Here is a 24,082-nt window from a genome sequence, read left to right as displayed (position 1 = left end):
TGAAGTGGTAAGAAATGGCAAGATCCTGGGCAGATTTTGACAGTGTTTTTGGATAAAGCTGATCTAATAATCTGACGCCTTAGATGGGAGAAGCATCAGGAGTTCTGAATGAGCAACTACAAGAACAAGATTGCCACTAACTGAGAAGGGGAAGACTGAGAGAGGCAGGTTTGGTAGGGGGAAACACGGAACTCAGTTTGGAACACGCTAATTGTGAGATCTGTATTAGATATCCAGGTGAAGGTACTGATTAGGAGGAAGATCTATGAGGTCAGAGCTCAGCGAAAAGGTCTGGGCCAGAAAAAGAAGTCTGGAAGTCACTGGTATGTAGACAGTATTAAAAGCTGAGTCCAGATGGAGTCACCTACGGGGAGGACAAACAGAAAAGACAAGTGGTTCCTCTGGTATACTAACATTTAGAGTTCAAGATGGTATGGAAAAACTAGCTAAGAGAGCCACGGAGGAGGAAAACCAGAAGAGCAGGACACCTGGAGGCAAGTACGGAAAGTGTTTTAAGTAGAAGGGAGCAATCATCTATGTCAACGGCCACTGATAGATCAACTCAGGTAAGTCCTGAGAATTCATCACTGGGTTTAACACTGAGGACGTCATTGGTCTTGATAGAACGGGTTTTGGCAATGGACAGAAGTGGAAATCTGACCAGGGTGTGTTCCAAAAGGAATAGCAGGAATGAAACTGGAAGCATTTACTATAGAAGCAACAGTTCATTAAACTCCATTTTAATTTTCTATGAAGACTGCTATTCAGAACTAGGGTCATTTGCCAGATAACTAGGGATCTAAACCAAAATGAAAAGCATCTTTTTTTTCAAAATGAAAAGAATTATCAGTAGCTGTCTATAGTAAATAAGGAACTTAAGGGTCCATGAATTTTCTGACAATTCTCTGTTGGGGTGTGGGTATTATGTTAGATATACATGTGCTATATACATACTCACATTCAAAGATGTATCTGTTTTTCCATATTTACTTTTTTGAATTTAAACACTTTCCTTTTGATAAAATATAAATCTCTATATAATCCCCAACTTACAAATAGGTTTTGCTTTAGAAATCTGTTTTTCTAAAGCAAAATCACTAGTTTGGAATAGTTTAGAATCCCATACAAGTAATAAATATATGAAATAATAATAATAATAATTACTATAATTATTATTATTGTTCTATTCTAAACTGACATGTCAATTCAATTCATAAAAGCAGGTGATTTTCATGGCTGAATATACGATATTCTAGTAGCACTTCTGGTGGAAACCGGGCATCTGAGTCGATGTCTGGAGCACCTACAAGGTGTCAGGCACTGTGCCAGGAGACAAGGACACCACAGTAAGCAGGACCCAGACATGGCTGCTGCTCTCTTGGTGCTAGTGGTCTAGTAGAAAAAGAGATGATCAAACAAATAAATGTAAAATGGTAAATGTCGTATCTGTTATGCTGGGAGGGACACTGTCCTCCTCTAAGAAGACTAATAAGAGGCACCTGGCTGGCTCAGGCAGTAAAGCATGTGACTCTTGATCTTGGGATCATGAACTGAAGCCCCCACATTATGTGTAGAGATTACTTAAGAAGAAAAAAAGAAGACATAATAGAATTTTATCCAGTTAGGGAGATCAGTAAAAGCAAGGGTGAGTAGAATAAACCAGAGTTAAAAGAGGAGAGACAATTTACGAGCACACTTCTCCTGGGGGGTTGGGGGGTGTGGGGGGGAACCTGAGCAGCATTCTTTCCCTCACGAGGCACCCTCCCCACTCCACGCATTTGAAACAAGCTTCCAGGTGCTCCTGATGCTTCCAGTGTGAGAACTGCTCTCCAAGAGGATGGGGACTTTCAAGTCTCATGGCTTCAGCAGAACCTCTATGGGCAGCAAGAAAGGGTGCCTTTGGCAGAAGTGAAGAGGCACCCCTGTGGGAAAGGGATGTGAGTGGTGAGACAGGATGAAGGGTAAGCTGTGGCGGGGACAAGGTCAGAAGCAGAGGCTGCTTCTGGAGTGGCAGTCTGTAGCCCTGGGAACAGGACTCATTACTTGGCAGGAAGCAGGAGAGCACAGCCACCAGAGCCTGGGCTTTGGAGTGAGGCGGTCTTGGGTTTAATCCACATACACCTGCTTGCTGTGTGAGCCCTGGGTTTAATCCACATACACCTGCTTGCTGTGTGAGCCCGGACATTAATCTCTCTGCTTTAGTCCCCTCATCTGTAAAATAATAGTAATACACAATTTACTTCAGGTATTACTTACTTTAGAGAGTATAGGAAGGATTAAAGAAGATAACGTAGTAGTCATTATCAAGAAACTTGCACCTATGACCTTATCAGAGAATTTCATGTATGCTCTTTTGCTTATTCTCAGGATAATCTTACCAAAAAGGTATTACTGTAATCCTCACAATTTAGCAACTCCAGCCCTGACCTCTCTCAAGCTCCAGGATTGTGTATTTGAGGGCCTTCCCTTGGCTGCCTAAAAGACATCCAAACCTAACATGTTCAAACTAAAACCCCTGACTCTCTCCACCCACTTCCTCACCTGCTGCACCCCCAAACTGGCCAGTTTAAATGAACACCATCACCACTCACCCAACCATCAAGCTCAAAGTGGAAGGCCTCTGGCTTTCTCTTGTTTCCTGATGCCCCACATTCAAGCTGTTAATCAGTCCTGTTGGCTCTTCTCTGAAACCAGACCCACACACCAGCCCCATTCACTGGCCCCCCTGCCCCTACCCTTTCTCATCTGGAAAGTCTCACCAAGTGCCACGTGGACCACCCAACAGCCCTTGCTTGCTTTCCTCTTCCACTCTTGCCCACTACAGTCAATTCTCTGCACTGCAGAGAGTGATGTTATGGTAGTAAATCAATCTGGGGGGTGACGAAAATGTTCTAAAATTGATGTGGCGATGGCCGCACAACTCTGAATACACCAAAAACCACCGGATCATATACACTTTAAGTGGATGGATTGTATGATGAATGAATTATATCTCAACAATCTATTGAAGAAATAAATCAACAACTTTGAAACCGCTATCCATGCAACCAGGGCTAAACCAATAAGTACATGGCTGGTGGGTGACAGGAGCCAGGTTTCTCACTCTTGGAGAGAAAAGGGACTGATAACCAGTGGCGGGGGCAGCTAGAGTGAATGATGCCGTACTGGAGTAGAACCAGATGCTTCATTATACCTCATGTCCTTCGTCTCTCTGCTCTGAATAGAATAAGCAGGCAATGTTATAAGATGCCAGTGCTTGAAGTAATTGAAGAAGAAAATCCTTTTCCTAACAGGGTAAGTATTGATTAAGAGGCAAGTGACAGCAAGATTTGGAGAAAAGAAGTAAGTTTTTGGATAAAGCCTGGTGAGCCTTCACCTTCAAGGAACTTAGAGTCTATCCAGAAAGGCATAGAACAAACAGGTAATTACAATACACTGATATAAACAAGATGCTACGGATCACAGAGGAAGAAAGAACACTTAGTCTAGTTTAGGGTATCAGGGAAGGCTTCCTGGAGGAGTTGAAGCTAAGTTAAGAAGGAAGAATTAGATGACAAAGACAGGAATAAAGGGGAAAAGGGTGGGAAGGCATTAAAGGCAGAAGAAGCATGTGCAGAAACCTGTTTGGGAAACTGTAAGTGATTTGAGTAATTCTGTGTGTAGAAGCCGAGTAAAAAGAGTGAAAAAACGCAGGGCTGGGGAGGCTAGCAATGGTCATGTTGGGACAGCTTCACGAACATGAATGTCAAGCTGACAAATGTCAATTCAATCCATAAAAGCAGGTGATTTTCATGGCTGAATATACGATATTCTAGTAGCACTTCTGGTGGAAACCGGGCATCTGAGTCAATGTCTGGAGCACCTACGAGGTGTTGGGCACTGTGCCAGGAGACGAGGACACCACAGTAAGCGGGACCCAGACACGGCTGCCTAATCCTGTAGAATATGGGCCTAATCCTGCAGAACTGTGCTGCCACTAGCCAATTGTACGTGTTTAAATTCAAATTAATTCAAATTAAATAAAATTAAAAATTCACTTCCTCTGTCACATTTCAAGTGCTTAACAGCCTCACATGGCTAGTGACTACCATGGTGCTTTCCATGCTACTGGGCAGTGCTGTAGACAGAAAGAGCCATTGGAAAGTTTTGACCAGGAAAATAATATCATTAGATTTGCATTTCAGAAAAACCCCTCTGGTGACAAAGGAAAAGCTGTTTTGGGGGGTGAGGTGGGGAGTAGACTGGAGGTTTCCTAATAAGATCCATTGAAAGAAGTACTTTTTTTTTTTAACCACAGCACTGATTTGTTCTAAATATCTGTTTTACTACAGTAAGTTGAAATATTTTAATAGTTCGGCGTTAAAAGGAATGAAAAACCATGGTTAAACCAAATCACCATAGCACTTTCAGCACTGCCTTAAGGATTTCCATTAAATGTGCAAGCTCTTGGCATGTCACTACAAAGCAGGGCACTGCACTGAGTCAGCTTTTTTTTTTTTTTAAAGATATTTATTTATTTATTTATGAGAGAGAGAGAGTCCATGAGAGAGGGTGGGACAGAAGGAGAAGCAGGCTTCCCGCTGAGCAGGGAGCCCAATGCAGGGCTCAATCCCAGGACCCTGAGATCATGACCTGAGCCCAAGGCAAATGCTTAACCGACTGAGCCACCCAGGCGCCCCTGAGTCAGCTTCTTAACAGGACATACGGTCAAGAGGTATTCAAGTTAACAGTCTCCAAGGCAGATGTGAAAAATGGGTAAAATTGTGTGTGTGTGTGTGTGTGTGTTTGTGTGTGTGTGTGTTTGTGTGTGTGTGTAGGCTCTACTGGTCATTTGTTAGCTCTGAGTACCTGTCTGTCCTTTGCTAGTGTGATCTGAGGTAGTTTAGTGTGAATCTGAGGTAGAGGGAAGAACCCAGATGACAAGAACTCATGCTAAGGCCTGGTTCCTCTGTGTCCCACAGGTAATTCTAACTCCATATAATCTTGCTCTCTTGCCAAATCTTCCTCCTGTGTTTCAACCGCAAGTACCTTAACTTAAGCCAGAAAGGATCTGGAGGAGAACCATCCACCCCCTTCCTTGGCACCCCACATCCAAAATCCACACAGCCTATCTTCACTCTCAGGATCTGTCAGGCATCTCAGTCTGAACACGGCAACCCTGAACTCACAGTTTTCTCCTCAGACCTGTTCCTTCTTCCCCTCGGTTCTGCTGACAGTCCATAACGGACATACTTCTTGCTCACATTGAGAACCTCTAGCCTTAGTCCAATGAGAGGAGGAAACCATTAGTCAGTATACTTCTATAAGCTTCAATTTTTCAAACTTCAGCTTTAAAGTATGGACTTGGAAATACTCAAGCTTTTTGTTTGTACTAACCTGAGTCAGAACTGCTGAAGGGTTTACCTTAAATGCTTGAATGGAAATGGAATTTAATCCCAACCCAGAAGCAGCTGAAACCTGGCTGTCTGCCCGGGCCATCAGATGGACTTTGGAAATCTGCCAACACTGAGGACCCTGCAGCCCCATAAGATTATGTGTTAATTTTCAATTACTCTGCTTTTCTGTCTCTCAAAAATAGATTGGAGAAAAAAGTAATTCTTGTGTTGTGTTGGAGAGATCCTCACGAAGAATTCATGCAAGCTGGCTGTTTCATGATCATGCTTAAATCCTCATTAATTCTTTTCAACCAAACTCTTCTTTAATTTATTTCTTTTTAATTTTTTTAAGTAGGCTCCATGCTGGGCATGGAACTCACGACCCTGAGATCAAGACCCGAGCTAAGATCAAGAGTCAGACACGAAACTGAGTGAGCCACCCGGGCGCCCCTCAACCAAACTCTTCTTATTCTCATTTCACAGGAGGGAAGAGCATCAGTAGCCTGACTTCACAAATGGATAGTTTCTGGCTTTGACCGATTTCAGTTTGCCTCCTTTCTTAGTTGCGCCAATATCTCTGTTATTTTCAGTCTAAAACACAGCAGATTGTGCCTTTTGTCATTCCGTAGTATTCTGTAGATAACAAGATAAAACCTTTGCCTTGCCAGCCACTCATAAAGCCATTTTAATACTATGATAGTGAAACTCATCTCTGTGTCTTCAGCTCAGAAATAATATTTATACTATGGCCTCTTCTGGCCTTTAAAAAATGTTTTTCCAGGGCGCCTGGATGGCTCAGTCAGTTAAGTGTCCAACTCTTGATTTTGGCTCAGGTCATGATCTCAGGGTGGTGAGATAGAGCCCCGTGTTGCACATGGAGCCTGCTTGGGATTCTTGCTCTCCCTCTGCCCCTGCCCAAAAACGCTTCCTGTTCTGAAGCACGTGTTAAAGACTTCTGCCTGATAAAATCTTGACTTTACTTAAGATTCCTAGCAATTGGTGACTACTTAGAATTAGTGGCTCAAATATTTACCTGTTACCACCCAAAGACAGTGTTATGTCCCAACACAATACATCTTTATAAACTGAACAGAATAGAAAGCATTCTTTAACCCTTGAGAGAAATAAAAATGAAGTGGTAGGGGGAAAAAAGGGCCTCCTGAAACAAATCTATGCTAATGGAGGGGTGATGTGATATACTTACACATGCAATATTTTCCAGAAACCACCCAAAAAAGAAGCCTCACTATGTGTCTCTTCAGCATCCTACCTTCTCCATAGACAGCAGACCCCCTTCTTTGGAGACTGACCCCTACCCATTCAACCATGTTATTTTAGGTGCAGCCAGCAAACTGAAAACCAGTGGGTAAGTAACATGATCCATGACGGACCACGAAGAACTTTCATTGGGAGTTTTCAAGATGGAACAAAGAGAAGGTCAGTCACTGAAGGGTAGCGAGGTTATGAAATGTGAACACACAGGTGTCACGGATATAGTCCCTGCCGTGTGAAAGGTAGCTATATTAGGGAAGAAGCAGCTGACACACAACAAGGAGGAGCAATGAGCATGAGGGTAGCAGAGGGAGGTAGGGAAACATCTAAGTGAGTTAGAGCTCCCCTGGCTCTGGCCATCCCTGATGACCAGCCACATACCACCCTGCTCTTCCCACAGTTTGGCTATAAAAACAAAAACCTTCAGGGGCGCCTGGGTGGCTCAGTGGGTTAAGCGTCCAGCTCCTGGTTTTGGCTCAGGTCATGATCTCAAGGCCCTGAGATCGAGCACCTCGTCAGGCTCCACGCTCAGCGCAGAGCCTGCTTCTCTCCCTCTCTGTCTCCCTCTGCCCCTCCTACCACTTGCACAGACACACACCCTCTCTAAAATAAGTTAAAAAACCCACAAACCTTGTTTTCCCTAAGCTAATTCAAACTGAGTTTCTGTCACTTACAGCCAAGGGTTCTGACTAAAATAGAAACTGATACTAGAAGTGGGGAGTAACAGAGTAGAACTGGCTGAGTCAAGTTGAGGTGTGTATGGTAGCAAAACTCCATCCCAAGGAGGGAATACATCAGTCTTTGCTACATGGTTACCGAGAAAAGCAACTGGGTAAACTGTAATCTCTAGGATCCTGGGACTTAGATCTTGTGCCCCTTATGGTCAGAGTTCTGGGCACCTTGAGAGGAATAACAGTATGGAGCAGTGACTTCCTGAAATCTTCAGAATGATGTTGCAAGGGAGGGAGACAGGTTGCCTGAAAGCAGTTGCCTCAGCCCACCAAGGGTGAGATAATTAAGACAGCTAGGGTCTTATGGGGGTTGTATTGTTCCAGAAAACCCAAACATAAATCTCAACTCTTTGGCAGAGTGGGGTAGGGGCAGTTATGCAGTTACGTAGACAATCTGTGGCTCTAAGTGCTTCCTGTACAGACTACCAGCCAACTGTTTTGCTTTTCAGAGCCTTCTCATTCCTGGGGCAGGCTTTCTTCTGGGCTCTTCTGTCAGCTGAGGCTATGGTCTTCTCCAGTCCGTAAAATCAGTTTCCACTCACCCATCTATTCTGCTGCTTCCAAATTCTCATTGCTATTGTCTCCTCTTCCACTTTTCTTTCTTCTTGTGGGTTTTTACTCAAGATAATCTCTTGGCTGCTATTTCAGTGGTGTTTCAAAAGGAAACATAGGCAAATGCGGCTTATTATGCCATGTTTTCTGTCATCTCCCTCTCCCCACTATCCAAATTACAATTATCCTCCTTCCCGATCTCTACCTTGTATATGGGTGCCTAGTGCTCACGCCTTAGTATTTGCTTCAGGGTAGGGTGGGTTAATGAGTCACAAAAAGACATACCGAGACCTGACCTGGATGAGTGGACATAGCCTAGGTGTTCAGGGCCCAGGGCTGTTACAGGTGGACAGACTCCCGGGAGAGGCATGCACGCAGTCACAGTTGCATATGGAATACTGCATTATGGGAAGGAAAGCCCTGTTAGTGGAAACAGTATGAGAAGGCGTGTATGGGCGTGTGTTTGTACACACTTTGGCACACGTTGGTGTGCTGGGTAGCAAAACAGTGGTCTGCCAACAACCTCGCTATTTGTCTTTGCCATGGCCTCTCTCTTCTGTTCTTGACACTACAGCCTTTCGGGGAAATGCTCCTCCCTGTTCTGATGATGTAGGTCTACTGGGTGTGGCCCATCACAGACACACGGATGGGCAGTAATACAGCCCGGGACAGTAAGAATCCTTCCTTGGAGTTTTCTAATCAAAAGTAGGAAAACACAGCCTCTTGAGTGGCGACTCTGGCTGTGCACCTGAAGCCCTGGCAGGACTGAGGGGAAGGTGCTCCACAGCAGTAGGGAGCGGAGACGGCATTCTGAGAGTAAGCGCGAGATGGAGAAACCCCCCATGGGCATCCCGGCAGCTTTTCAGTTGCTTTTGTGATCCATGGACACTTCTTCCCTTTGCTTCCTGTGTTTGCCTTTGTCTTTGTGGGTTTGTCCCTTTTTTTTCCTTCTTGTTTTTCTGGCTAAGAACACATAACATGAGATGTACCCTCTTAACAAATTGTCAAGTGTACAGTATAGTATTCACTGTGAACACAGTGTTATACAGCAGATCAGTAAAACCTAAGCTTTTTCCTTCTGTTTAACTGGGTTTGTGCTTTTTGACATTGAATTTTTTAATACCTGAGGTTAAAAAGAGTTGATACTAATATACCAACCAAATGCACAAAGCAGAAGTTTCACATTGGAAGTTTTTGTTACTGCCATAGTTCTATGAAGTGTCCACGGAATTGTGAAAGTTTAAATACTCACAAATAAAGCTAAGGCTTTAGGAGATATTAAAAAAATGAAAAATACTGACATCATTTACCATATTGGTCTGAAAGTACATTATGATTAAAAACAGTACAACAGTCCAGAGAATAATATCACCGTTCACATTCTGAACCCTGAGGAAGAAGAGGGACCGACGCAAGCCTCGGAGGAAATCAGGTAGAAGGGGGGGATTTTAAGCCTCTGTTTTAAAGTATTGGAAGTTTTTTGTTGTTTGTTTTTAAGTGTATTGTTTTGGGTCTTATGGTGACTAATATAACAAAATAAAAATTATAAAAAATAAAAAAAAAATAAAAGAAAGCAAATTTCCAGGAACTATTTAGATTAAAGCAGAAATGAAATTTCTATTCAAATTATAGCAAGTTCAATATAGGCATACTAAAAGACTATTATACAGAGCAAACCCCTACAACCGACCCTCTCAGGAACATAATTCATAGTATCTCACATGACAGCCAGCATCTTTGCAACGGGTAAGGTTTTGTTTTTTTTTTTTAAGTAACTTCTGGGGTGCATGGGTGGCTCAGTCGGTTAAGTGTCTGACTCTTGATTTTGGCTCAGGTCATGATCTCGGAGTTCTGGGATCAAGCCCTGTGTCAGTCTCTGCTTGCGGATTCTCTCTCTCCCCCTCTCCCTCGGCCCCTCACCCCACTCATGCGCATGCGCCTACTCTCTTTCTAAAATAAATAAACCTTTAAAAAGTAAATAAATAAAAAGTAACGCTCACATTTGTGACAATCTTCGATTTGGACTAACAGTATTTTTGACCCTTGTGGCTGTCACTATGTATATACCCACCGCCTACTGAAAAGGTAGAAACTAGCTCTTAAATTTTTCCTGAATTTTTATTACTGTGCATGTTCTTGTCTGATTCAGTGATTTACGTCTTATGCTGAGTTCTACAGGAAACCTCGTATTTCTGGAGAGTAGCTTTAATCCCCTTGAGGATTCTCTGCCCCAGCAGGGGAGGTACTGTGACTGGGCTGATGTGTTAGGTTCCTTGCTTTCGTCAGACTCTGGAGACACAGGTCTGACGACATTCAGAGGAGGAAACAAAAACTGATGAGTCCTTAAGGAAGTACATGGATTACTAGCTGGAAATTTACCCGGTTTGGTAACTTGGGCCACGAAAAGCCACATCTATAAATTACGTAATTAATGTCCACATGTTACACCATAATCTCATCCCGAATATAAATGAAATCTCCTAAAATTCTAAGGACTAAATCATCAGGGTGGGAGCATCTTGTTCCCATACAGCCTCTACTCCAGCAGCTACTCTTTTTGATACAGGAAAGCACTCAGTCTTCCACTCTGGCCTGCTAAGGGCTCTGCCTCCGTTCTGCTGCTCAACCCCTATGCAGTGTAATAACCACCTTGAGGACTGACCAACTCTACTAGACTTAGCTCAGCTAGAAGTACTAGCTAAAATGTTCACTTTAAAATTAAATCTTAATCCAGGCTATAGGATACCACCTGAAACAACTTTCAAAAGTGGTAGTTATTTTGTGACTGACAATTGCCGCTGGCCACTTAGCCCTAAGCCTGGAGCTTATACTGCAACATCCAGCATAAAGGCTGGTCCTTCCACAGAAGAGCTGTGGTTATTACAACTACCGAGTTCCCTCTTTCAGTCTTCTCCAGCAATAAAACGATGTTCAGAAAGAGGCACCCCCTCTAACAGCCTCTGGCAGCTACGCTTAGCTGTGGTCACTGAATGTCTGGTGCCGTGGTCACCAGGCACTTAGGGACCTTAGGGACTCAAGTGACTCAGAGTGACAAAACTAGTAAATGAAGAGAACAACTCGGATGAAGTGAACCCTAATAGCTGGCCTTGCTAAGACTCATCTACCACCTGTAAGCTGACCGGTTTCAACAATCCACTTTGGCTTCCTGGTTTTGAAATGGAAACATCCCTGGAGTTGATATTTAGATTCTGGGTCTGGTTTCGAATGCCAAGGGTGTTTCAACATAAAAAAACTAAGGACTAAGGCCAGCGAGGGTTGATGCAATATCTACGTAGGTGGGAGAAATTTAATTGTTCTGTATCCTTCCAGAAGCTCTCCGATCTTCCTCGAAAGGTTATTATTTGTAAGTTACCGTGTCTTACCCACCTGTTCTCTCGTTAGTTTACTTCTTAAATAAGGAAAACAGTATCTTAAATTCTCACATAACCCCACAAGGTAGACACTATTATTGTCCCCATTCTATAAGTTTAAAAAATGAAGATGTGAATCTTGTTCAAGGTCAGGGGAGGGCCAGGATTCAAATGCAGATAGTCTGGCTCAAGTCTACGCTCTAGGCATCAGTACCACTAAAACTCTGCCCAAAGGAAACGGGTGTGGCTGTTCCCTGCTGGTAGTGTCTCAGGAAGGCAGTGGGTGAGCACTCTTACCTGGTCAGTCTTGAGTCTCCAAGTGGATAACATTGCTTTATCAGGTCACTCAGATTTATTAAGTCCCTAACTCCTCTATTCCAGGGTAGCCTTACAGTGTACTCCTTAGCTTCCTTCAAGGCTCTTTCCCAAACTCGTCTGATGGTGAGAATCACCTGGAATACTTACTGTTGAAGGTGTAGCTTCTCAGGATCTCAGGATCTCAGGATCCACCGGGTTTGATGTGGACCCAGAAAATTATATTTTTAACAACTGACTAGGTGATTCTTCCGAGTCTTCTCATCAGTCAAGTTTGGGAAACAGTGCTCCAGGAGTTTTAGCCAATGGGAACAAATACAGTTGATCTTAAGTATTATATATTATATGTTAAGTCGAAGTATCATTAAGCAGATGACATTTCTATAGCTGAATTAATCCAAAGCAATCAGTATATATGGCACAAAGTAGTTTTCTTCAGGAAGAACTTGGGGAGTCGGTCGGAATATCTTTGTCGATTTTTTTTTTCCTTCTTTTTGGGTGATGACTGTTAGAAAGAATTCTTTAATGGCTGTGCCCTTAAGGGAGTTCCTGCAATGCTCTGATTATGGAACAGCTTAAATCAAACAGAAAGTAAGCCATTTTATAGAGTCTTTTTAAGTCCTGCCTAAGAGAATTTTGGAGAAGAGTAAATTAAATAAAGAAGAGAAAGGAGTACACAGTTCTAGTTCCTTGTAAGACCCTAAAGAAACTCCTTGTATAACTAAGAGAGAGACTCAGGCTTTCAACTTAAATGTTCATGAATCACATACAGAATGATTTAGGAGAATATCAGGGATTAATTCAATTCACACAGTCTAATCAGGAAGCAGAAACAATCTTTGACATTTAAAAAACACAAATGCAAAATTGTTGCAATTCATGACCATCAAAATATTGTTTAATGTTAAAAAAAAAAATCTCAAAAGTGCCTAATCAGCTTTGACACTATATTCACTGCTTGTCACAAATGAAGAACTTCCACCCCAGGCACCACTCACAAGCAGACTCCTTCGGTTGCTATCTTTATGAGTTAGTAGGAAAAAAAGGAAGACAAAAATTAGAAAATAATATCAAAAGACAGTTAGAGGAGGAGAAAGAAAGCCAGTCCTATCCGTCTCGTGGAATGCTCTGCTTCCCAGGCCGGCCAAGTCTCAGCAGTGACTGAGGCATGAACCCTACATACCTCTTGGTGGGGGTGGGCACTCCAGAGGACGTGTGGCTCACGATGGTGTCATTCATATTAGCCAGCGGACGAGGCGGACTGAAAACAAAGACATTTACATTATATTAATAATTACCAACATGACCAGGGGAAACAAATGAAAAAGTGATAAGAGCAAAGGAACCAGCTATCATTCCTCCTGATAAGCACAGTGGAGCCAGGCGGGAATCGATATGTGCAGCCCAAGCAAACTCCACAAGAAGGGTTCTCGAGCTCAAAGCCAATGGACCACAGAGCTGTGCTGTATGTACCAGGAGGAGCAACCGACAATATACAGACCGCGACAGGGATGTTAACTCCGCTGGCTTCTGTTTCGTGGTTTAGTACACAAGTCTGAGTTGCTACTTAATTAATTGCTCTGCCTTTTACGTGTTTCCAGGGTTATGAGGCGTTTGATGTTTGTGGTATATTATACAGGTCACAATAGCAACATGCATGGTTTTTCCTGATTTGGTTAGAGTTCACTGTCTTCCCTTGGACTTAGTTTCCATACTTTATACCAATGCAGACTGTTAAATACTAAATTCTTTTATTAGTCCTTTATTAGAATCTTAATCAACCCATATTTTATACTGATCCTCTAATTAGGATGCTTTCTTTTATAACCGAATCCAAATTTAAATTTGAAGGTAAGTATTTTTAATAACTTGTCTTTAGCGCTGGTTTTCTAGAGTCAAGGTCTATTTCTCCCCCTTGGAGAGTCTTAAATGAATGAGTCCAAACTTACCAAAGGGAAGCTACGATTTTGCCTTTCAGCCATCTTCAGCTCCTCTCCCTCCCCACCAAGTTCAGCTACAAAGGGTTTCTGTCTTGCGTTGGAGCCACATGACTATTGCTAAATATTACTCCTGGGAAATCTCTCACTTCCTCTCCTAAATTGAAAGAAGTACTTCTCAGAGAAATTTGTTCATCAAAGCCAAAAAGTGAAGCAGAAAAGTCCTTTCTCTCATATTTAGGTGCTTGGGAACTAGCTCCTGGTTTCTCTTTATACTGAAGTGCTGAGTTAATTATGGAAAGTAAGTTTTTGTAGAGGTTATACTTAGCAAGTCTTGGCGAATATTAAGGAAGCAGAGCCTTTGCTACTTTGCAGGTTTTGTAGTACACTCAAACAGAGACTCGAGGGAAAATTTTCAGGGAAAGCCAAGGAATCTAAAGACAAGGTTAAGAGGGATGGATCACTCTATCTACCTACCTACCTGTGTACCTACTACCTACCTATCTCTGTATCTGTCTATATACACTCCTCCTTTCTTTTCACTTAATTTCATTTCTGGGTAAGGAAATATTTTATTTTATTTTATTTTTTAAAAGATTTTATTTATTTATTTGACAGAGACAGAGATAGCCAGCGAGAGAGGGAACACAAGCAGGGGGAGTGGGAGAGGAAGAAGCAGGCTCATAGCAGAGGAGCCTGATGTGGGGCTCGATCCCATAACGCCGGGATCACGCCCTGAGCCGAAGGCAGACGCTTAACCGCTGTGCCACCCAGGCGCCCCATGGGTAAGGAAATATTTTAATCAATTTTCCATTTAATGGATAGGATCAAAGATGGAATGTAATTTGCAGGGAACAGATTTAGGTCTCTTGATTTTTAAGCCACAGCACTATGCTTGTTACACATTCCTCCCTGTATGTGACAAGTCCCAAAGTAAGACATTCAGAATTGAAATATGCCTTTCTAGGCAAGAATTTAATTCCACATTATTCATCTTCCTACCTATCTTCCAGGCAGGTATCCAATTTTGCCCCCAAACTTTCAAGCCTATTAATGCCGGCGGCTGTGCTGAGTTATAATCAATCAATCATTTTATGCTGACTAATAATAAAAATGAACACAGAGATTAACTTAGTTTTTGTCCTAAATTTATATTTTTGCCTCTAGTCCTTTTAAATCAATTGTCCAAATGGAACAAGGAGACAATTCCTATGAGAGAAACAAATCCAACACCACAGCTTTTCATGCTTGAGGGCACCAGAAACATTCTGCCCCTGAAAATAGAATGGGCTTTGCCTCTTTAATATGTTATTATTCCTAACCCATTCCCCAAATAAGATAAGGACACACTCATGTTGCTTTCAGAACTAATGCAGTTACCTAGTATTTTTCAATATTGAAGATACTACTACATTCAATTTCCTGTCAGTCTCAGAGGAAAAATGACAATGGAAAAAAAACTTCTTAAAAATTTCTTACACATGGATCCATGTGATAAAATTTCATGATTTATAGTACTTTGTTTGGTCTGATGCCACAAAAGTCATTAATAATCATCTCTATCTCTTGGCAGATATCATGCACAATTATTCTCTTAGAGCACACATATCAAAGCCTCTTCTCTAGTATTCAGAACCAGACAGTAATGATTACTTTGTAAGTTGGAAGCTAATCATAAGTTCCCCCAAACTTCATAGCCTTTGTGAACTTCTAGCATGTTTTGCTAGGTACTATGTGTTTGTAGTCCAAGATGAAAGAGGTATTTGAAAACATAAAGGGGGTCTTTACTGTGGGATCTACCACTAGACCCACAATTCACCGTGAAAGCCAACAATTCAGACGTGGTCTTAGAAGATGTAATATACCATATATGACTTCTGGCTTAAAAAAATGTTTCATGTCCCTGTAAGTCAGCTGAAAGAATGCTTCCAGGTGTGAAGTAGACATTAATGGTTCCGGTTACAGAAACTTAAAAAGCAGAATTGATCCAAGTTATCAGATCAGCTTTGTTAGTCTTCTTTAACACTTAAAACCTGTTGAATACCTTGAACAGGTCACTGATGTTCTACATATTCCTTTGGTGAAGCTCTCAGCAAGGTATCTTTCAACACTAATGAGTTCTGTGATACCCAAATGACCACCAACCATCACTTGGTACAAATGTGGGAGGTTCCTCTTTTGTTCCCAAGACATGCCAATTTTTTGATGAGAAGATAGAAGCAAATGGATGATACAGATAGAAGTAATATGCTAGGCAGAAGAGGTGGATATAAAAAGAAGACTTGGAGAGAATTTTTAAAATCGTAATCAAAAGGAAAGAAGCATTCTTACTAGGTGTCTACTCATAAAAGATAAGTAAGATTATCTTCACCTCAATAACCTAATCATATATTGACGAAGACAGATATGTAAACAAATTATCACTATGCAAAGTAGAGAGAGCAGCAACACAAGTACAAAGTGTTGAGGAGTCCAGTGAAGGGCAGTGACTCCCGCCTGAGGAAGGAGAGGCACGAGTAGTCAAGGTGAGCTAACATGGAGGACAGAGATTCCCAGCTACAGAAAAAAAGTCAAGGGCACCCTAAATGGACAAAGTGATATGGAAAAAGGGATTGAAACCCAAAAGTATGTGGCATATTTGGGGCTAACTCAGTTGCCTGGAGTCAAGGGCACTTGAAGGGGAGTAGCTGAAAATGCCTCTGGAAAAGTAGATTAGGGCCAGGATGTGAATGAAGCCTGTTCTACCACAAGCTAAGAAGTCTGGACTCTATACTAGAGGCAGTGGGGGAAGCAGGGAATGCTTTCAAGTCAAAGGATCACGTACCTATAGTTGGGCTTTAAAAGATAACCTGAGAAGCTTGTAAATCATTGGTTTTACTCAAGGGTGTGCGTAGGAATCATCTTGGAAGCTTTGTAAAACAAGTTACCCAAGGTCTACCCTCAATTTAGTGAACCTGAATCTTGAGGGGAAAGAGGACTTTTTTCTAATGCTTACCCCATTTATGTAGAATGGATTGGGAAGAAGGATGGAATGGAACCTGGGAGACCAATTAAGAGGTTACGATAATTGTCCAGGTCAGGGATTACAAGGGTGGACAGTGGGAAAGAAAGAAAAGGAAAAATACTGCTCAGATAAAAAAGATAAGGTACAAGAACTGAGTCAGTGCATGGGGTTAGTGGGTTAAGAATGACTACTGGTGGCTCATGATACTGATAGCCATACTAGGGAACACAAGAGGGGGAGACAGGATTTGGTGTTGGTAGACAGACTGAGGGAGGATTCCACTTTTGAAACTGCCGGATTTGAAGTGGCATGGATAAGTACAGGTATGTGATATCTAGGAAGCAGTTGGAAATAGAATAGGAACCCAGGTGAAATACCAAGTTTAAAAATAACTGAGCATCATCATTTAAATTGCAGCTGTTCATGTGACTATTCTGATCACTACAAAGGCTTTATTTAGGTTAGGTTTGGGGAAATGTCCAGTAAGAGGGTGGCTTAGATAATAGGTAAAGAGCTTCCAGTTACTGGTCAGATACACCTCTTATTACAAAGTAAAAATTTCACTTACTGGTATAAGTCATTTTCACATTACTTCTCTTATGACCAGACCACTCCAATTCATCCTGGCGGATGCTCTGGAATGTAGACTAAGTTGAAATTAAAATTGCTACAGAATCTCTCTTAAGGAAAGCTAGGAATAGATAATGAATAATTCATCATGCATTTAAAATCTTGCAGGACAAATTATATATAACTATCTTTCTTTTTTCATTTATCAACTATTTGTTCTCTACAAAGTGGGAGGTATGGTGCTAGCTGCTGGGGATAAAAATGAAAAGAACAAAAACTTAAGTCCTATGAGGAAGAAAAATTATTTACAATAAAAATAATTTACAGAAAAAATAATTACAACATAATGCAATAAGTAATAGAAGTAAGAAAAACTGCAACATGCCATGGGAAAATATTGAGATCACCTTACCGCATAAAGAAAAATGTATTTCCAGGATGCTAAAGAGGTAAATGTAAATGTTAAATTACATAAATTAGAAAAAAACACATGGGCCTATGGATAGAGGAGGACTTGCTTGGCTCAAAAGCAATGGAAAAATTAGGAAGGAAAAGAACAATTAATTTGAATTTAAAAAATCAGAAAAAGCAAAAATATAAATTTAGGACACTGTTTCAACAAATGTAACAGAGCAAGAATTAATAGCCTTAATATATAAGGGAGTCACACAAATTTATAACAAAATTATTAAGGTTTCAATTTAATAAAAGGGCAAAGTGAAAATACACCTTTAAAAAGAAGAAATATAAATAACATAAAAATGTTTTAATTATGAAAAAATTATTAAAATTATAGACCATTTTCCCTTCTAAAAATAATAATGATGTTTCTTAAAAAAGTAATCCTTAGTGCTGGAGAGGATTTTCGGACATAGGTCCTTAATTTACTACTGAGCAAGAGGGAAAGTATAAAGTTAAGCAAAATTTCTAGAGGGCAATTTGGCAACACGTCCATCAAAGATCTTCAAAAATGTTCATTTTGACTCAGCAATTCCCTTTCTAAGAATCTATTCCAAGGAATTAATCAGAAATGCAAAGATAGGTTTGTATTTTAAAATATTTACGGAAATATTACTTACAATAAGATAATTCTGGAAGAAATTTAAATGTTCAAACATGAGGGAAAGGAAAACTAAGCCCTAACATATTCATAATTATAGGATATTACGCTGTCATTAAAATATAACGCTTATTAAGACTTTCCAAATGCTTAGCACATAAGAGGTAAAAAAGAAGGGCAAGATAAGTACAATAATAGCTAACAATTATTGAATGTTCAATGCATACCTATCAGACACTGTGTTTAAAGCCTTAAATACATTACTTATTTTATCTTCACAGTAACCCTGTAAAATAAGATAAAATTATACATACACACACGATGATCTCAGCTAAATAATATAATAGTATTATAACAATAATATAATAAGTGTAAAACAAAGTATCTGAAGGAAATATGTCAAAATGTTAAGAGAAGCGTAATTACGGGTAACTTTTTCCTGTCTATTTATACTTTCCTGTATTTCCCCAAAATCTCCAGTTAAATTTTTCCTGATTTTCAGAGAAAAAGATGCTTAATGTAAAAAAAAAAATTATAAAGTAGGGGGAAAATGACAAAAAGAAAAGGGGTGCCTGGGTGGCTCAGTCGGTTAAGCATGTGACTCCTGATTTTGGCTCAGGTCACGATCTTCGGGTTGTAGGATGGAGCCCCACATCGTGCTCTGTGCTGGGCGTGGAACTGCTTGAGAGTCTCTCTCTCCCTCTCCCTGTGTCTCCCTTCCTCCACAGGGGAAAAAAAGGACAAGAAGGAAAAATAGAAGCTATAACACCACTGAGTCAAATTCTCTAAAGTGAGTACTATTTTTGTTATCATTAAGAAAGCAAACTGAAGGAAAGTGTTTAAGGAACTGACAGTCTGTTAGTCGGCCCTCAGATTTAAGTAGATACAAAATTGCACAACCCCTCAACACCCTAACCACTGCAACCCCCCAAAAGAAAGTCAAGAAAACATATTAGATCAGGCTACATTATCTCCTCTACCAGACTTTGTAAGAAGTGTGTGCGTGTGCGTGTGTGTGTGTGTGTTTTAATCACTGTATTTCGACTACCTGGCAGAGTGAAAGACATGGCTAAGGCTTCTAAGGAATATTTGCTGGTCATGAGTTAGCATCATGCTGCAGAATACAGAGGCGTGCAGAGTGGATGAGAAGTCCCCTTTCTGTTAACTTCGGCTTTGGTGAGACTACTCTCGGAGCATGGAGTGACGACATAATCAGCAGTTGTATTTGGTCAATATATTTGTATTGTTTGCAGCCACAGCAGGTCTGCATATGTGACTTCATCATGGAATCACCAGAATGGAGTATCTTTAATAACAACAGCAGCAAAACTTGTTAAGTACTTAACATGTATCACGCTCAGTTCAAACGTTTCTCAAGGCTTCACTTATTCAAACCTCACAACTACCAATGAGACAGCTACTATTACTAATTTTATTTTACAGAGGGAGACACCAAGGCACAGAGAGAAGTAATCAACCTGAGGTCACAGCCAAATTGTGACAGAAGAAGGATTTGAACCAAGGCAGTATGGCTCCTGTGTCTCTGTTCTTAATTAATCATTATGGTACAGTGTCTCTACCATCTTTGATTACTGTGCTTTTAGAAAAGCTTACTTGAGACTGTTTAGTCTATAAATTAAAAACAAAGGCATGGTGTTAGATCGTAGTTCTTAAAAATTATTTCTATAGGAAATAATATATTTCTATAGGTCAATTAAAAATTGTTTGTATATGGGGGCTCCTGGGTGGCACAACGGTTAAGCGTCTGCCTTCGGCTCAGGGCGTGATCCTGGCGTTATGGGATCGAGCCCCACATCAGTTCCTCTGCTATGAGCCTGCTTCTTCCTCTCCCACTCCCCCTGCTTGTGCTCCCTCTCTCGCTGGCTGTCTCTATCGCTGTTGAATAAATAAATAAAATTAAAAAAAAATTGTTTGTATATGAAGGTAAAACTATATATCCCTGGAGTACAGTTTTGGGGTGATTTATTCTTTCCCCTATCACATCATTAGAGCTCTGTATTATGAATGCCTATCTGAACTCAGACTACCTGGCTGCAGAGCTCCCATCCTTCACCACCTCTAGGCTGCCTCAAGGAAAATGAGATAAGCTAGTATAAATTGTTTCCTTCAAAAACAGATCTCTAGTTTATTAAGATGAATTTAAAACCTAATCTTAATTTCAAAGGCCTTGTGGATTCCTCATCTCAGCCTAACAAACTACATATATTTAATGAGCAAATTATCTATTCTACCAGCCAGACTCCTGATTTAAAAAAGAAAAAAAAAAAGGAGTTTAACACTGGGCTCAGGACCAACATTAAGTGTAATTACTTGTTTTGGTTTTCTAAGTTGACTCAGCTCCAGAGGTAAACACCTTTTGGGTAGAACTCTCTAACCAAGGATGTGAAAATACAACATCGTTGTTTAAGCAAAATTGCTACTTAAAAATTGTACATGAATAAAGGGGTACATGAACAAAGCCAGCCGAAGCCTGAGAGAACAAGTGAGATCCTGGGCACCTGTGAGGGCTGTCACTTTTCTGTAGGCCCTTTGACAGAACTCCTTCTGTGGGAGATTATCCAGATAGGTGGATACTTAACCCTACCCGAGACTTTTTAAAGTATTTGCTCATTATCTTGCTCTTTTTCCCAGAATATTCTTCTGTTTATAGAGGTAAAGGCTGCAGTCCTGCAGTTCTCTTTTACCTTGACAGTGACCTGCCAATCACACCCTTGGAGACTTTTTACCAGATTTTTGGGTCTGTTTATTACTGTTAGCGTGAAAGGGAAAAAGATTTTATTATGCCTTATGCTTTCATTTACTTGATCATTGCCCAAACAATGCTTTACATATGAGGTAGTTAATTATTTCAGTTAAATATTTTTGTAGCCAGCTATTTGCCTTCAATTCTAGATACTTGGGTTGCTTCTGAAATGATCTTCCCTACTCACGCTGATCATACCATTCTCATCTTTAAGATCATGTAGCAGATTTCACCATGCTTTAAGACAAATTCAAAACTCACCTCGTCGACTACATTATTCTTTCATCTACCCAACTATTTAAGCTTTCCAGATCCTTCAAGCAAGTTGTTCTTAGCCCCTGCTTTCATGTCTTCCCCTAGATACCTATCCTGGAATGTCCTTCTTCGTAGACTTGGCAAGGTTACATTCTTTCTCACTTCTCTTATCAGAGAAATGGCTCCTGAAATTTCAGTATCTCCACCAAGCCCTTCTGATTACTACAAACTCCATTTAAAGAAACAAGGACCTTATCAGTATACAAAGGAAGTAAAATCCATGCCATATTCATCCCTAGCACTGTTCAGGGCTTTGAGAAAAAGCAAAGAACAAAACAAAGTGGAAGGCTGTCTCTGCCAAAAAGAAGTCTATAAACCAATCAGTCCTCATAATCATCAGTCATCACAACAACAGGCACTTAAGCTTCAGCTTAACATATTATAATTCTTAGGTCAAATGTAACGTGACAATTATTTATACCAAAAATGTGTAAAATCATTTATAACAAAGAAAGATGACAACTCAATTATTTCCAACAATTAACTAAAGACCAGCACAACAAAAGAGCTAGAAAAGTCCTACGGAAGTTAGAAGATTTGCTGTATATTCTACATTTATCTCTCGACTTTCAGAACACTGGAGAGGGTTGGGGAGAGAAGGGGCGGTGCACCAACATTTGTGGAGTATGAGCACTGCATTAGCATTGAGCTAGGTCCTCAGACAGATTATCTGAATTCTTGTTACTACTCATCATGGTATTTCTATTTCACTAATAAGGAAAGAAAGGTCAAGAAGAGAATTAAAGTGCTCCAAGTCAAAAATTAGTAAGTGGCAGAACCAGTATCAGAACTCACTTTCTTCTGGTTCTAAAACCACTGAATAATTAAAACTCATGGCTCGCCATCCTACACCAGGCATCCCTGTATTATCCAAATGATAATTTCAGATTAGAGCTCTCAGGGAAGAATAGGACCACTGGCTTCAAATCTAACTTGAAGTAGCTTAGGGAAAAAAAGAGGAATTTACTGAGTGTCATCACTAAATGATCACTAAATTCATAAATAAACTTCATGAAGGGCTGGGGTACAGCTGGCTTCTGGGACACTGGAATGTCATTAGGACGTTGACTCTTATCCTTGCTGAGATCTCATTTTGGGTCTGAGTCTATACAGGTCTCACAGCTCTTTATGCTTAACAAGAAATAGTTTCTGCCTAATGTAGCCTCATCACTGGAGAACAAAAACCTCTTCCCTCATTCCAATTGGAAATTCCCAGAAAACCCCCTCTGGTATATGAGCACCCAATACTTTGGTAGTACTCTCAGAATAGCACACACAGGGCTGAGACACGACCAATTATCTAAAGAGGTTATTGTTCCTAGAAAAAAAGGCTGCAAAGCAAATGAATGAAAAATATTCGCTTACTTAAAGATTAACTTTCTTCAAAAGTAGAGTGTTGCTGGGGTGACCAGCCTAGATGAGCACTGCTGTAAGGATGAAGGCAGGATGTGTTTCTCTCTTCTTTGTCACTACTCTCCTAAATGTAGTAGTCTATAAAACAAGTCACGGACCCCCACATTAAAACAACATATGATCTAATAAGAAAGACAGTTTATCTAATTGTTTTCCATTATGCTGAAGAGAATCTGTGGGAGTGACAACGAACTGTAACACTGGCACACTAACTACAGTTCTGGTGAATAGTGAAGGAGGGCAGATTCTAAGATCCCCTTTATCTCTGTGATTCTATTACTCTCTCAAAAAAGTACCCTGCTTCTTGACAACAGTTATGACAAGTGCAGATCATTTTTATGCTCCTTGAGGAGTGTGATGTTTTACTCTTTATTTCTATATACCAGACCAACCATCCCGTTACTCCATTATGTTCTGTGGTTATTTGCCAAAACGAAGAATTTAAACAAACAAACAAAACTGCCTTTTGGAAAACCATAGGGTCAGAAAAAAAAATATGGTACGGTAAATGTAGTACAAATATAATGTTACATATTTACAATGAAGATTCTCTGACTTGGAGCTTAGTACATTTATGATATTGGTCATTTACTATTATCGAACCAACAGATTAAAATTTCCAAACCAGCTACCCTAACGCACTGCAACTAATTCATCAATGTAAAAAAGACCTACCAATAGACACACATGCTTCAATTTCGATTTCTAGCAGTTCATCAGAGCCATTTGTGGTATCATACTTATAATGAACTATTTCTCAGGAAGGAAAGGTTTACCACAAACACATTCTTATACAGAACTTTCACCACCAGACAACAGCTAGAGACACCCTGAGGAACCCAGATATCTTGCTCTAACTCTGGAAAAGGGCGGAAGTGCAAAATGAATGACGGCATTAGCAAATTATTTAGTACGATTGCTCAGTTTAACATTATTCTATTGAAAAAGCAGGGAGGGGCGCCTGGGTGGCTCAGTCGTTGGGCGTCTGCCTTCGGCTCAGGGCATGATCCCGGCGTTGTGGGATCGAGCCCCACATCAGGCTCCTCTGCTATGAGCCTTTCTTCCACTCCCACTCCCCCTGCTTGTGTTCCCTCTCTCGCTGGCTGTCTCTATCTCTGTCAAATAAATAAATAAAATCTTAAAAAAAAAAAAGAAAAAAAGAAAAAAATTCTTAAAAAAAAAAAAAAGAAAAAGCAGGGAAAGGGTCTACAAGACAGATAACTAAATCGACAGAAATGTACTATTTTATCTTAAAAACCTTTCCATGCCAAATCCCTCCTTCTTCGTTCTTTTTATTCATTAAACTTAGAGAGGAACTTGTCAATACTTTATGTAGATATCAACTCCCATATTTCTAGAAAGATGAGAAAAGATAGTAACTTAAATACTTCAACAAGTTTCTG

At 40.5% G+C, this 24,082-nt stretch overlaps 1 protein-coding gene across 8 annotated transcripts in view; it reads right to left on the bottom strand.

The window, feature by feature from the left end:
* Nucleotides 1-24,082, bottom strand: part of DTNB (dystrobrevin beta) — a 251,360-nt gene that overhangs the window by 77,387 nt on the left and 149,891 nt on the right. For all 8 annotated transcript variants that reach the window (XM_034659796.1, XM_034659801.1, XM_034659799.1 and 5 more), the window contains exon 10: nt 12,800-12,877. In XM_034659796.1, coding sequence (XP_034515687.1) covers nt 12,800-12,877 — 78 coding nt within the window. The remainder of the gene's footprint in view (nt 1-12,799; nt 12,878-24,082) is intronic.

Source organism: Ailuropoda melanoleuca, chromosome 4 (assembly GCF_002007445.2).
Source record: "Ailuropoda melanoleuca isolate Jingjing chromosome 4, ASM200744v2, whole genome shotgun sequence".
NCBI classification, from domain to species: Eukaryota; Metazoa; Chordata; class Mammalia; order Carnivora; family Ursidae; genus Ailuropoda; species Ailuropoda melanoleuca.
Note: the sequence above shows the minus strand (reverse complement) of the source record. Positions and strands in the feature narration are given on the sequence as shown.